The following is a 13,158-nucleotide window of genomic DNA, read 5'->3' on the forward strand; positions in this document are numbered from 1 at the left end:
TGTATTTAGTATCGAAAATACAATTTTTAGAAGTAATTTGTATTTTGTACTTGAAATAGGTACGGATTTTAAAAGTAATTTGTATTTTGTATCTAAAATAGATTTGACATGTATTTTGCCCATCTCTGGTTATATCTTCTATTGTGTATTCATATTTCTTTCATTTTAAGATAATTTGAGTCATATATTCTTAGATTAAAACTTAAATTTTCATACATGCATATTTCAATAATGCTAGTTTGGCATTTATTAACTTTCAGAGTGCAATTTTATAAATAGTCCAAAAGCATATCTTACATAACAGAGGCAGTTTATATGATATTTGAGTTGTACCACCTGAATAAAATGAAATGAAAAACCTTGAAAGACATTCTAAAAAGCTACTGATCTTCTGCTTTTAAATCATTACGTAGTACTCGGGGTTAAAATACAATATTTCATATAATGGGGATGTGTGCCAATTTGCTTTTCGCCAATTGTGAAAGAGTTTGAAGAATAAATTTAATGATTTGTTTTTCATTTTTTAATACATTGTCTGGTTCATGGTATTTATGTGGTCCTTAATGCTTTTGCATACTAAGTGAATGACGTCATGTATTCTTGCTGAGTGGGCATTTTTTCTCTGCTACTCCTCAATAACTGGCAAAGGCATACCCAGGATCTAAACTAGTGGGGGGGGGGGCAAGCCGTTGTCGTTCAAGTTGTAACATTTTAGCACAAAAAATGTTATTGAAACCAGAATTTTAAGAAAATTATTATAGCAATTTATTAGTTTTTATAATTATTTCCTTGAAAAATAAATAATGTTTATTTTACTTCCATGTCTTAAACCACTGTTGGCGTCAAAATCATGTGCTGCTGTACTTTGCAAATCTATATCTAAACTTCAGTGCATGCCACAATAATGATTAATATGTCACTTCTTAACTTATTTGCAATGTTTCTATGATCCGAAAATACATTATTTTTATGTAGTATAGATTATATTGGCATTAAAAAAATACGCTGGAGCGAACGAATGCTGTGTTGCCACGTCTTGCGTGCGAAACTTTGCTTCCTAGTAACCGGCACTGGCCCGGCACAGTCCCGTTTGGCAACATGACATCAATATAAGTTCTTAACATTCTCAATTATAAATATTTTTATGGATTATGGATCAAAGAAAAATTGCAAATAAATTAAGAAGTGCTTCTATCAATTTTATTTTTCCTTTTGGGGTAAACTGTAGGACTAGATAATGTTTAAACATTTTCGTTATTTTAAATATAAGATGCATTCTAAAAATATGCAAAAGCTATTTTATTAATCTACATAAATGTTTGCAACTTATTGTGGAAGATGAATGTTGTAGACGTAGTAGTTTTCCCTAGGTTGAGTTGCAAAGTTCATGATGTTGACGAAACGGATAATTTTATGGTGCGCGGTGTCATTTATTGCACCCGCGTGTCTTGATTTTTAAATTTCTCATAAAAAAACGAATTGACAATAAAATTTCCTTTAAAATGACGTATAAATCATTATTTTGGCATGCAATGAAGTCAAAATATAAATTTGCAAAGTACAGTGGCACATCATTTTGATGCCGACACTAATATCATTTTTCTTCAAACGAAAATTTGTTCAAAACTTTCGTTTTGAACTAAATTTATTTTCGCTTCTAGGGGGCGGATGGCAGCTGCCCACACCAGCCCCCCGCTGTATGCACCCATGGATAGGGGACATCAGCCCCACCTAATTGCTGGAAAAATTGAAAAGATGGTAAACTTTAAGGTGGCTCTCCAATGAAAGCTCTTATTTCGTCAGTTTAACAAACAGTATAAAAAAAATTATAGATGGGAATCTAAAAGCCACTTATCAGACACATTATCCCGGAGTAATTGATATTATAAAGTGATATAAATATTATAAAGTGCTAAAACCCCACAATTCATTTTGAAGCACCCGGTATTATGCATTAGGGTAGATAGTCAAGCTATATCCAAGAAGAATGAAAATTTAAAAAGTCTACAGAATAATTGCTGTTGGTCAAAATGAGATGTGCCAGGGTTCTAGGTATGGCCTATGGCCCAGGGGTTCTAGTATCAACCTATAAATATTGATAAAGAATGCATTTTATGTAATGAAAAAAGGTGTGAATATCAAGGACCGCTTAGGAAATAAAAAATACTGTATTCCTCTTGAGCCTGGAGGAAAAATATGAGGGTGAGGCCATTGATTTATTGCACTCCACCAAGGAGCTGCAGAAAGTAATGAACTGGTCCCCACAAAGCAGTGACCTCAATCCTCCCCTGACTTCTCATTAGCCTTGCATGGATAGGTGTTGAGTGATTCTTTCTCTTAATGAGTGGATACCTCTGAACAAGTCAATGATCCCTAACCCGACTGACTTCAATAATTCATGGAAAGTGAGCTGCAACTTTTGAATTTTTTTATTTAAAATATTTGAGAAAATGGCTGAATGAGGATGTTTTTTTTGCATAACTTATCTTCCCCTTTCTCATTCTAAAGTATCTGAATGACTGAGTGTAGGACTTGATTAACTCTTAATTTCCAAAAATCTTGCAGAGGAGTTGATTCCTTTTATAAAACTAGTTTCTTACCTCAAGAACTATGTGTTTTAAATTAGGATTTGATTCCTTGGCAGGGTCAGGGCTGAGGGCTGTAATCTGATGGCCCTTTTTAGCCAGCCCCAACATCAGAGCACTGTTCCAAATATTGTGACTTCTAGAAGCAGTTGGGACTAGTGCCAATATCCTTGCAGCATTTACAGTGCCGAAGAGTAATGAGAAGGCAACAAATGTGTGCAGCAACATTTTTGGTTCCATTTCTGAAAAAAATATTTATTTATTTAATATTGATAATATTTATATGTACTTAGAAAAGTCGTTTATAAACTCGAAGGAGGCTTAAAATTTATAGCTCCAGTGGTGCCAAAATTGAAAATGGCAGTGGAAAATATATTTTGATATTTATTAATTAAAAATTGAAAATAATCATGCTACGAAATGAAATATGAAAGAAATGATTGTGAATTATGAAGTGGTTTATATGATTTGAGAAATGAAATAATTTATTTGATTATTTTATGCAATACACATTGATAACCATCACAATACGAAGTGATATGTCCAAAATACGGTGCAATACAAAGGTGAGTTGATAGCCAACCTGCCTATGTGAGCATTGTGATGTGTGGGTTGCCTATGCTGATTTTCCTTGATAGTGCATATTCAAAGCGTTATGAGTAGGAGCTATGATATTCCTGAAAGAGCTGAAATTCCGTAAAACATGATGTAATATGAAAAGTTATCTATTTTTCAATTGCAGCTTACGAAGATCTGCACAGCTATCAAATCAGGTGACAGTTCATGGAATTGTGGCCTACAGCAATGTTTTTTTTCTCATCAGCAGCACCTTCTATTTCACTTTAGACGAGTGGTGATACTATTTTATCTGGAGATATCGACAATTAAAACAGAGAATATCTGCCGGGTGAGGCTTGTCTTTTATTGGTATCTTCCCGCCGTGCCGGGCGACGCTGAAGCGTGTTAAACATTACAATGCCGGCTTGCATGAGTCATTTTTTCAAAATTTATTTCGCGCCCCGCATCATAATGGGGCATTAATTACGTGAGGCGTTTTGTGTGGGGGGGGGAGGGGGGAATCTCACTTTGGAGTGAGGGGAGGTCCTGACAAATATCACGTGATTTTTTTCCTGAAAGAAACAGTGTAAAATTACGATCTTAGTAATCTTAAATACTAGACTTATTAGTCTTAAATAATTAAACAATCAATAACGAATCCAATGCAATGAAACATACAATATATTGACGCATTGACACTGAAAATAAGCATTTTGAATAATCTCACATGAGATGAGGGGGGAGGGGTGCAGCCAAATCTTATGATATTTCATCAAGGAGGAAGGGAGGGTATAAAAATCTCACTTAATTAATGGACGCCGCCTAAGAAAACATTAGCCGTAATTTTTACCGACACGCCATGTCGGGGACACTGCAACCGCGACCCTCTCCTACGGAAGTTGAATCAGTTTGCTGAGGCGTGAAAGCCGTCCCCCATTAGTCATTTCACAAAGATTTCACAATGATTAAGCTCGACATCACAGAATGAATTCAATAGTTTATCCCCAAATAACTCTTTTCGCTTATTCAAGGAGTAACCCACATAGTGCAAAATATCTTCTAGATGTCTAGAAAATATCTAGAATGTCTTCAGCTAATGTCTAAAAAATATCTTGTAATATCTTCTAGATATTTTGTAGATATCTGAAAGTCTGCTTTTCCGATATCTACAAGATATCTTTGAGAAGATATTTTCTAGACATTCATATTCAAATTGGATCCATTGGGAAAATTCAGGCTAATGATCCCAGCCAACATAGGAGGATATATGGGGGGGCAAGGAGGCATGTCCCCCCCTAGATGGTTTAAAATTAGGCTAGAATTTCAACACAGTTTATCATCATGATCGTTTTATTTTGTGTATTACAGAGCCTCAATCAGTGGAATAGCGAGTGGGTGGGTCTGGGGGGTCCAGACCCACTGCACCCCCCCGAAATATAAAAATTGATTATTTTTTCAATTTTTCCTTTTATGAGGCAAAGTGAATGTGTTTTTATATTTCGGATTTCGGGGGGAGAGGGTCGAAGGGGGTCCGGACCCCCCCCAACGAAATATAAAAATTGATGATTTTTCATTTTTTTCCTTTATGAAGCAAAGTAAATACGTTTTTATATTTCAGGAGGGGGTTCGGACTCCTGGACCCCCCCCCCCACAAATTTAAAAATCAATGATTTTTCTTTTATGAAGCAAAGTAAATGTGTTTTTATTTTTCAGGGGGGTTCAGACTCCTGGATCCCCCCCAAATTTAAAAATTAATGATTTTTTTCTTTTATGGAGTAAAGTAAATATGTTTTAATATTTCAAGGGGGGTAGGGGAGGTCCGAACTCCCTGGTCCCCACTGTGCAACACAAGAATATTCTAGGCATGATAAAGTAGGATAGGAGTCTGGCTGAGATATCCTGAGGTTTGGCTCGATCCCCACCCCCTACTCTTCAATCCCACGTGAGATTGTTCAAAATTCGTATTTTCAGTGAAAATACGTTAATCTATGCTTCATTACGTTGGATGTATTTATAAAAAACAATTTGTTTTATTATGTTCTTATAAGATTAGTTAATACTAGTATTTAAAATTACTAATTACGTGCTTAACCCAACCCAGTTTTTATTCGCAATTTTGCACTGTTTCTTTCGAAAAAAAAACGTAATACTTGCCACGACCCCTCCCCCTCTCCTCCACGTGAGATTTGGTGAGAATCAGCTTGACCCCCTCCTGCCCCCCAGTGGTGTAGCGAGGGGGTGTCCGGACTTCCCCTCCCCCCGAAATATAAAAACACAATTATTTTCCTTCATAAAAGAAAATAAAAAACTGAAAAATAATGAATTTACAAAATATTTCTTTGAAAAATGAAGTTTTTTCGATTATGAAAAGTGTTAAAATCAGTTTAAAACCCTCTACTTAGTACCCTTTGTTTCCAAAGTTTTCCCCCCTGGTTAGACCCCCCGAACGATATTCCTGGCTACGCCCATGCCTCCCACTTAAACGCCTCACGTAATTTATGTATGGTCCCTAATCTCCAAAGGCCGTTTTACAAGATGAATGTTCATTCGCATGATCATTAATTCATGATGAAATAAGATACCCTTGTCGAGCATAGTTTGTTGCCCACTATTGCATAAGTGCAAGAGCTATAATAGCATTTCGGTGGAAATACTAAATGCAGGCCATATTTCCGCAGCGCTATGAATATGATACGCCTCAATCCCGCCATTAGTATAGTACACAATTATATTTATAGAACAACAAATTATGAAAAAACGAATAAAAAATTGAATTATATTGTGAATTGAATCTGTACGCGATGTTTTGAAAAGATGTTCTAACTCATGTTTTAAATGTTTACTTTTAAGCTTCTCAGCATAGCAACATAAACTTGGTACGTAAATAAATTATCAGGAAAAATTGCGATTTAAAAACAATTTCTCTAAAAAACTGAAACCCTGTTGATTTCTGAAACAACAATGCCTGTTCGCTGTCCGTTTGAAGTCTGTTGATAGCCTGTTGGAGATTAGTGAACAGAGTATAAACAGCCAACGAACAATCTCGGGTCACTCACAAGTAGGAACAACTTACGAACAGCCTACCAACAGTTTGTACTCTGTTTGCAGCTTGTTCCTTAACAGGCAGGCAACAAGCATTTCGGGAACAATAGTGAACAAGCTTTTAACAGGCAGGGGCCGGTTGGTAGTATGTTTCACCGAACAGGGAATGAACAGACAACAGTGAACAAACACTAAACACCCTATCGATTTACGTAAAAATGATGCCTGTTCGCTGTTAGTTTGGAACCTTTTGGAGATTTTGAGAACAGATTATGAACAACGTACGAACAATTGTTTTAAGTTTCGGAATTTGGACAACAATTTGAATTAATCCAAATTTAATTGAGTACAAGGAAGTTTGATTGAATCCAAAGAAAATATCATCTACTTAAACAGTAATTATATACGGTTGAATTCATTATCACGATTACCATCAACCACGGATGACGGTTATTGAAGTGAGCACGCAAATTATATTAGCTATCTGCTCGGCTTACGCACGTTAAATACTTTACTTCGCCAATTACAGGCAGGGGCCGTATGTTTCAGCCAAAGAGTATGTACTCTGTGGTTTCAGCGGACTGGGAACGAACAGACAACAGTGAACGGACAGTCAACAGGCAAGGGCCGGTTCATAGTCCGTTTCACGGTACATGGTACGAACAGAAAACAGTGAACAGCTAGTGAACAGGTTCCATGATTAATACATTACACTGTATAATACATGTACATTACACTACATAATAATGTATTCTCCATGACAGGTTCTCAACAAGGACGGAAAGATAGCGTGGTGGTGAAGGCTGTGTTGTGGTGAAGTTGTTGGTTGCGGAGAAAACAGTTATTTATTTGATTATTATTTAACCTGTGCTAAATGCCCGCAGTGACGAATTAAGTAATTCGTGCATCCATTCAGTGATAGTGAAAGTCGTGAAGTGATATTTGTTCTTGAGTGTGTTTATTTAATAATTTATTGTTTCTCTTAAGTTTTTGAGCAAGTACTGAGATTTGTATTGTATTTGTATTATGCGTATGTGCGTTACGTCGCCAATAAGAACCAACAAACATTGTCAGAGGACTGTCTTTCTTGTAGGTTTGTTTGTGAGAAGTGAAATCATCGTGTTCATAAATATTCTTTAAAGGCGTGTTTCTCTTTTAAAATCACACGTATTATATTGACATAGGGCAGAATCCGAGTTGTATTAATGAAAGGAAGTACATATTTCTTTGATGAAGGCATGTGAAATATTTGTTGATGCAGTGGTTGTTCTGTTAATGATGACAAAGCTTGCTTTTCTGCAACTATTCAAGATTTTTATAACTAATGGAATATGTGGAAAAGCACAATAAAATTTTTTCTTACAATCATTCAAATGAATTTCAACTTTTAATTCTATTTTAACATAAATTATCTCTTGTCTATTATGTCCAACTTAAGCAACAGCGAACAGTTAAGGAACAAAGTATGCGCATAGGGAGAGAACAGACAAATAACCATCTTCCCACATTGTCACAGACAAGGAACAGACAAGGCGTTCCAATTTACATTCTACGAACAGTCGCCTGCCTGTTCTCTCTTGGTCAAGGAACAGGGAACAAACAACCTAAGAAAACAGGCAATGAACTGACAGCGCACAGTCCCCTGCCTGTTCATTGTCTGTGGTCCAACAGGTAAGGAACAGAGAATGCCGCTTTCTTAACAGGGAGGGAACAGACAAGTAACCCTTTTCTCACAGACAAGGAACAGACAAGGTGTTCCAATTTACATTCTACGAACAGTCGCCTGCCTGTTCTCTCTTGGTCAGGGAACAGGGAACGAACAGCCAACTGACAGACAATGAACAGACTTTATTGTTACAGAAATCGACAGGGAAGTTCGAATGAAAATAATATAATCGCCTGAAGATATAATCCGACCACTTTGGAATTTCTCATGTATCAGAGGGATCTCTAACCACAAACTTCAAGCTTCACTCACAGACCGACCGACCGAAAAAACAGTTTTCCTATCTATTCTATCCTACCGGGCAGGTCAGGAACACCTGCTCTCTCCCCTCACTGGAGGTTTTATTAGTGGAATTTGAATCTTCCAACGCACCTGGTTGCAGATATTCAAGGAGTAGTTTTTTTTTTCATAAGAATGATAATGATTGGCAAGGTTGGTCTGGGGTGATTGGGGACCGTGGTAGAGACTCATGATGGGGCCCTACTTTACGGGGAGATTCGACGGTCATCCCCCGGAAAATTTTAAGGAATCGTATGCTCAGAAATGGATTTTGACGTTAACCTGGCTCTTAAATACCAGATAAAAGTTAATAAAAAATAGCAATTTCGTAATGAGAAATATAACGAAAAGTAAGAATTTCACATCTTATAAAATTTAATAATGTATTATAGTTCTATTATTAATTTAATCATCTCCTTAAAAATACGCTGAAATCTAAAAAAAAACTCTAAAATAACCTTTTCGAAAACCCTTTCAAAACAGCATCAGATCTTTTTTTTCATCAGATTTTTTTCTTCTGACACATTTATTGTATTTATTTTGTATGAAATATTTTACACTGAGTATGCAGACAGTATGAAGCAACTAATGAAAACGTAGAATTTTATTAAAATATTGGTTCAAGTAATCCGAATTTTTTTATTACACCTTTCATTTACGCTTTACGGTAGACGCGAGTGTTGTGGGGCTTCCCTAGGCTCGGAGCCCGCGGCGATCGCCGTCAACCCAACCTGGCTGATGATTGAATTGTCGAAAAAGTGAGGGATTTGGCAAGCCCTAGTTGAGGGAGGATACTTTTAGCTGTGTTACGGAAAGAGCATGAAACATTTCAAATCGTAATGATGGATTGCCTTGCGTCAGTGCTTCCACTTACTTTTTCAATTCTTATCAGATAGGAAATCTAATCAAGTATTTTCTCTTCACTGAAGTCAACAGAAATCTACTTGGATTCATCGATTTATTCCAGTATAGCTTATCGCGAAGTAATTCTAAATCATCGATCAACTGACATTGGAAACGGAAAAATTGGTTATGTATCGTCGTGAGATAACTGTGAGCTGCGTGACTATAAACAATTAAATGATAATCTCAATTGAGAAAAACTTCAGAAGAACTCGCACCTTTGATGATGTGTCATTGCCTCACCATGATTGATTCTACAACCTTCAACGCATACATCGATTTCAAAATACTATTTCTACGTATGGGAAAATGGCATGTATGAATATAACGTTGGAATTTTCAATGTTGGTAATGATATGATGCTTGACTAACTGCTGTAATGAGAAATGATGGCATGGATATGCATAGGCGAGAATGAGTTAAGCATAAAGAAAAAATCAAATTTTATATATTTTGAAAATGCAGCGGAAACAGAATTCAGTGAAGGAGGGGTATCAGGCCGCCTATACCGAAGTCAGTTTTCGATCTTGTGATAAAATACTCCTTTTTAGGGTATTTTTAAGATTTACACTCGGAAGCAACCACTTCATTCTTCATGGAAAATTGAAATTGAGTGGCACGCTAACAGGGACGGATCGAGGATTTATTTCTGGGGGGGAACAAGCAAGGTCGTATCCAGGATTTTGTTCTGGGGGGGCACAGGGATACCTCGTAATACCAAACGAACGCAATGATAATGGGACCGTATTAAAAATATTGCACATTTTATAGGGGTCTGGGGTGGGGGCACGTGCCCCCGTGACCCCCCCTCCCCCTAGATCCGCCTATGCACGCTAATGTGCCTAGCTGCTAGTACTCGATTGACTAGAGGGGGCGCTAGCTTTGGATATGTGCTGCGAGAAGAATAGAATTTTGCTATCACTAAGAGGCAATCTATTGCTGGTATTGATAAACACGAAAGGGAAGCTGAAATGGTAGTAAATCAAGTGTTATCGTATGTTTTGAAACATTCTCTCATGCAGTTTTTCACCGGAGTGCGAATGATATCTCGTAAGTGCAGAAAATATTCGTCCTCGATTTTTGTAATGTGTACACTGCATGCATAGGGGTTCCCCCGCCACAGCCTTTTTTCTTAGATTCCGATTTCAGCCTATTGAAATGCGACGTAGAGGTTGAAAATCGTTTCAGACTTGATTTTGTGGAAGTTTGCTATATCCATGATAAAAACACAAATGGTAATTTCCACACTATTTAATTTAAGACTCAACGACCGACCACGGTTTCAACACTTTGTGCCATTTTCAAGATAAAAAAATGAAACTTTGAAAATGACACAAAGTGTTGAAACCATGGTCGGTCGTTGAGTGTGAAATTAAATGTTGCGGAAAATACCATTTGTGTTTTTATCATGGATATAGCAAACTTCCACAAAATCAAGCCTGCAGTAAAATGTTATGCGACCATATGAAATGCTGAACACCGGGTCTACTTTATGTGCCCTGAATGCAGGGGCAGGTCGGCAATCGCCGAGGGTCCCGAGATTAGGGGTCCCCCACAAAGCTCCCGTCTATCTTGAACCTTATATGAAAGTCGCATTAATAAAAGACTCAATTATTGAGCCAAAGTTATATTTTGGAATCATAAAATTTTATGCATACATTTTTTGCTTAATTTACAGCATAATAAATGCAAAAAGATTATTTAAAATAATAAATAAAATAAAGGTGTCGGAAGATAAAAGAGAATACGATTTTTTTGAAAGGGTTATTAGTGAAGGTTATTTTAAAGTTCTTTTTTTAGATTTTACTGCAGTTTCAAGGAGCAAATTCACTAAATAAATAATGTAGCCATAATACAGCATTAAAATTTATAAGCTGTGAAATTATCACTCTTCACATTACTTTTTCTTACGAAATTGATATTTTTCATTAACTTGTTCCTGGTTTTCAAGAGTCAGATTAGCCTCAAAATCCATATCCGAGCTTTCAATTTCCTATTATTGTCCATGGGAGGATTCCCGAATCCCCGGGTAAGGAGAGCACGATCATGAGCAAAGCCGAGGGCCATCAGACCCCTCCCAGGCTGAATATTTCAAAATCATAGCGTAAGTTCTTATCGAGTTAGACGTAGCGATATAAAATTTTTCGAACGGGAATGATATTCCCTCTTTAGGTGTAAGCAATGTTCATAAATACATGGTAACATGTAGCGAAATGTTTTCAAAGAAGATGAAAGGGAGATCAAAGCTATAAGATTAATCATATGCATGGAACAAGAATAGCTAAGAGATATGAAGTGAAACACTTTGCACTTTCCACATAAAAAATTTTATTACACTAGAGTCGACATGTTTCCACCCCACCTTCCACCCCCATTTCTCAAATGTTGCGAGAGTGCAATTTGTGTATATATATTGGTATGGTTAATTTCTTGGTTTAGTCTTGATAATGCTGCCGTGCAGCGAAACATGTCGACTCTAGTGTAATAAAATTTTTTATGTGGTAAGTGCAAAGTGTTTCACTTCATATCTCATAATGGATCTCCACAAAGTATCTGCCTCATCCATCCAATTAAAGAATAGTTAAGTTTGTTTCGCATTGAAAATTCAAATAATCTGTACAAAATTACACTTTTAAATTTATGTCTCTTTATTCATTGAACAAACACATAGTGTTTCCTATCAGTTTTGACTTAAATTATTACGTCTCCGCGTTTAGCATGTACGGGGAAATAGTTTTATATATTTAATTACCTCTTCATCTGAAACGTGGTTTTTGGAAGACAAACTAGAAGATAGTTCAGTTAGTACCGAAAAAAGGAAAAAGTTTGATAGCATTTATTTAAATGCTAAGTAGGGTGGTTTTAGATACAGATTTTTCTTATGAAGTGTACCCTGCGTTGATACATAAATGACATCTAGGCGCGAAGAAGTTCATATTCTACTTTGGTTCTACTATGTGGTGTTGGAAGGGAACAGTCATTCATTAATTGCCACGCCACCGAAAAAAAGCTCCACTTGGCCATTACATCGGGGTTTTCTCAACATTTTAAAATTAAAAGTACACGAACATCTATGCCTTGGATAGGGTAAATCTACCCAGGCGGAACTCGAACCAGCGACCTCTGGTTTGGCAGGTCGAGGACTTCACCCTACCGCCACCGAGGCCGGCCAGCCATAGTGAACGCTTACTTTTGACACATGCATTAGCCTGTTCTCTTAGGAATACAATCAGTTAAGAATTATAATAATGCTAAAAAACGAAAATAGAGAATAGTATAACTGTTTCAGTCACACAGTAAAGGTAAATACTGGAATACATATACCTTTCAGTGCCAGTATATATCCCTGAAGAAGACTAGCATGCAATCCTGCTTGGGAAACGCTTCTCAGCCGCACTTTCACAGCATTTCAAACGCACAATGCGGAAACGTCTTAATCGTATTGAATATCGTTCTTCAACTGCCAGCTACACACTCACTACGCCTGCTGACACAACAACAGCCGCTCTTCCCTCGATCGTAGTCAAGCTTCATCACGCCGTCGCGTATTTTATCTATATTTACGGAGGAAAAATCAACCTTGAGAGTTCTTCACACAGCATGCGTATCTGGAGCTGTCTCGCAGAAGCGATACCTTCCCCTTCGCACACCCCTCCTCGCTTCCATCCCTCCACTTTAATTATCTGAGCAAGATGCATGTATGGAATCATATGAGACCGAGCGAGTTACGAATCATAGTAAAACTAAACATGAATGAATTTCCATTCTTGAATCGGGAGAAACGAGTGCCTCTCATTCACTGGCAATTGGCTCATGCACAATAGGGTCCCGTTGATTGAGATAGTGCATTCATTTATTTGGAATTATGAGAGTAAATTCAAAATTATACACATTCTCTTAGCTTTCAAGCATGGGATGGTGTTTTGATAACTTTCCAGCGGTATGACAGACGATAATAGAGGATAGGCGGGTAAGACTAATGAAATGGAAAGGGCGGATGCACAATATCGTTTTATCTACGATTTTTAACGATTTTCTTATCCACTAAATATTGAGCCAATACCA

At 37.0% G+C, this 13,158-nt stretch overlaps 1 protein-coding gene across 1 annotated transcript in view; it reads right to left on the bottom strand.

The window, feature by feature from the left end:
* The window catches only part of LOC124156152 (UDP-glucosyltransferase 2-like), a 28,077-nt gene extending 15,430 nt beyond the window's left edge, over positions 1-12,647 (bottom strand). Inside the window, exons 1-2 of the mRNA XM_046530508.1 lie at positions 12,418-12,647; positions 2,601-2,827 (exon numbers count right to left, since the gene is read on the bottom strand). Coding sequence (XP_046386464.1) covers positions 2,601-2,825 — 225 coding nt within the window. The 5' untranslated portion in view covers positions 2,826-2,827; positions 12,418-12,647. The remainder of the gene's footprint in view (positions 1-2,600; positions 2,828-12,417) is intronic.
* Between the last annotated feature and the right edge of the window lie 511 nt (positions 12,648-13,158).

This window comes from Ischnura elegans, chromosome 3 (assembly GCF_921293095.1).
Source record: "Ischnura elegans chromosome 3, ioIscEleg1.1, whole genome shotgun sequence".
In the NCBI taxonomy this organism is placed as follows: Eukaryota; Metazoa; Arthropoda; class Insecta; order Odonata; family Coenagrionidae; genus Ischnura; species Ischnura elegans.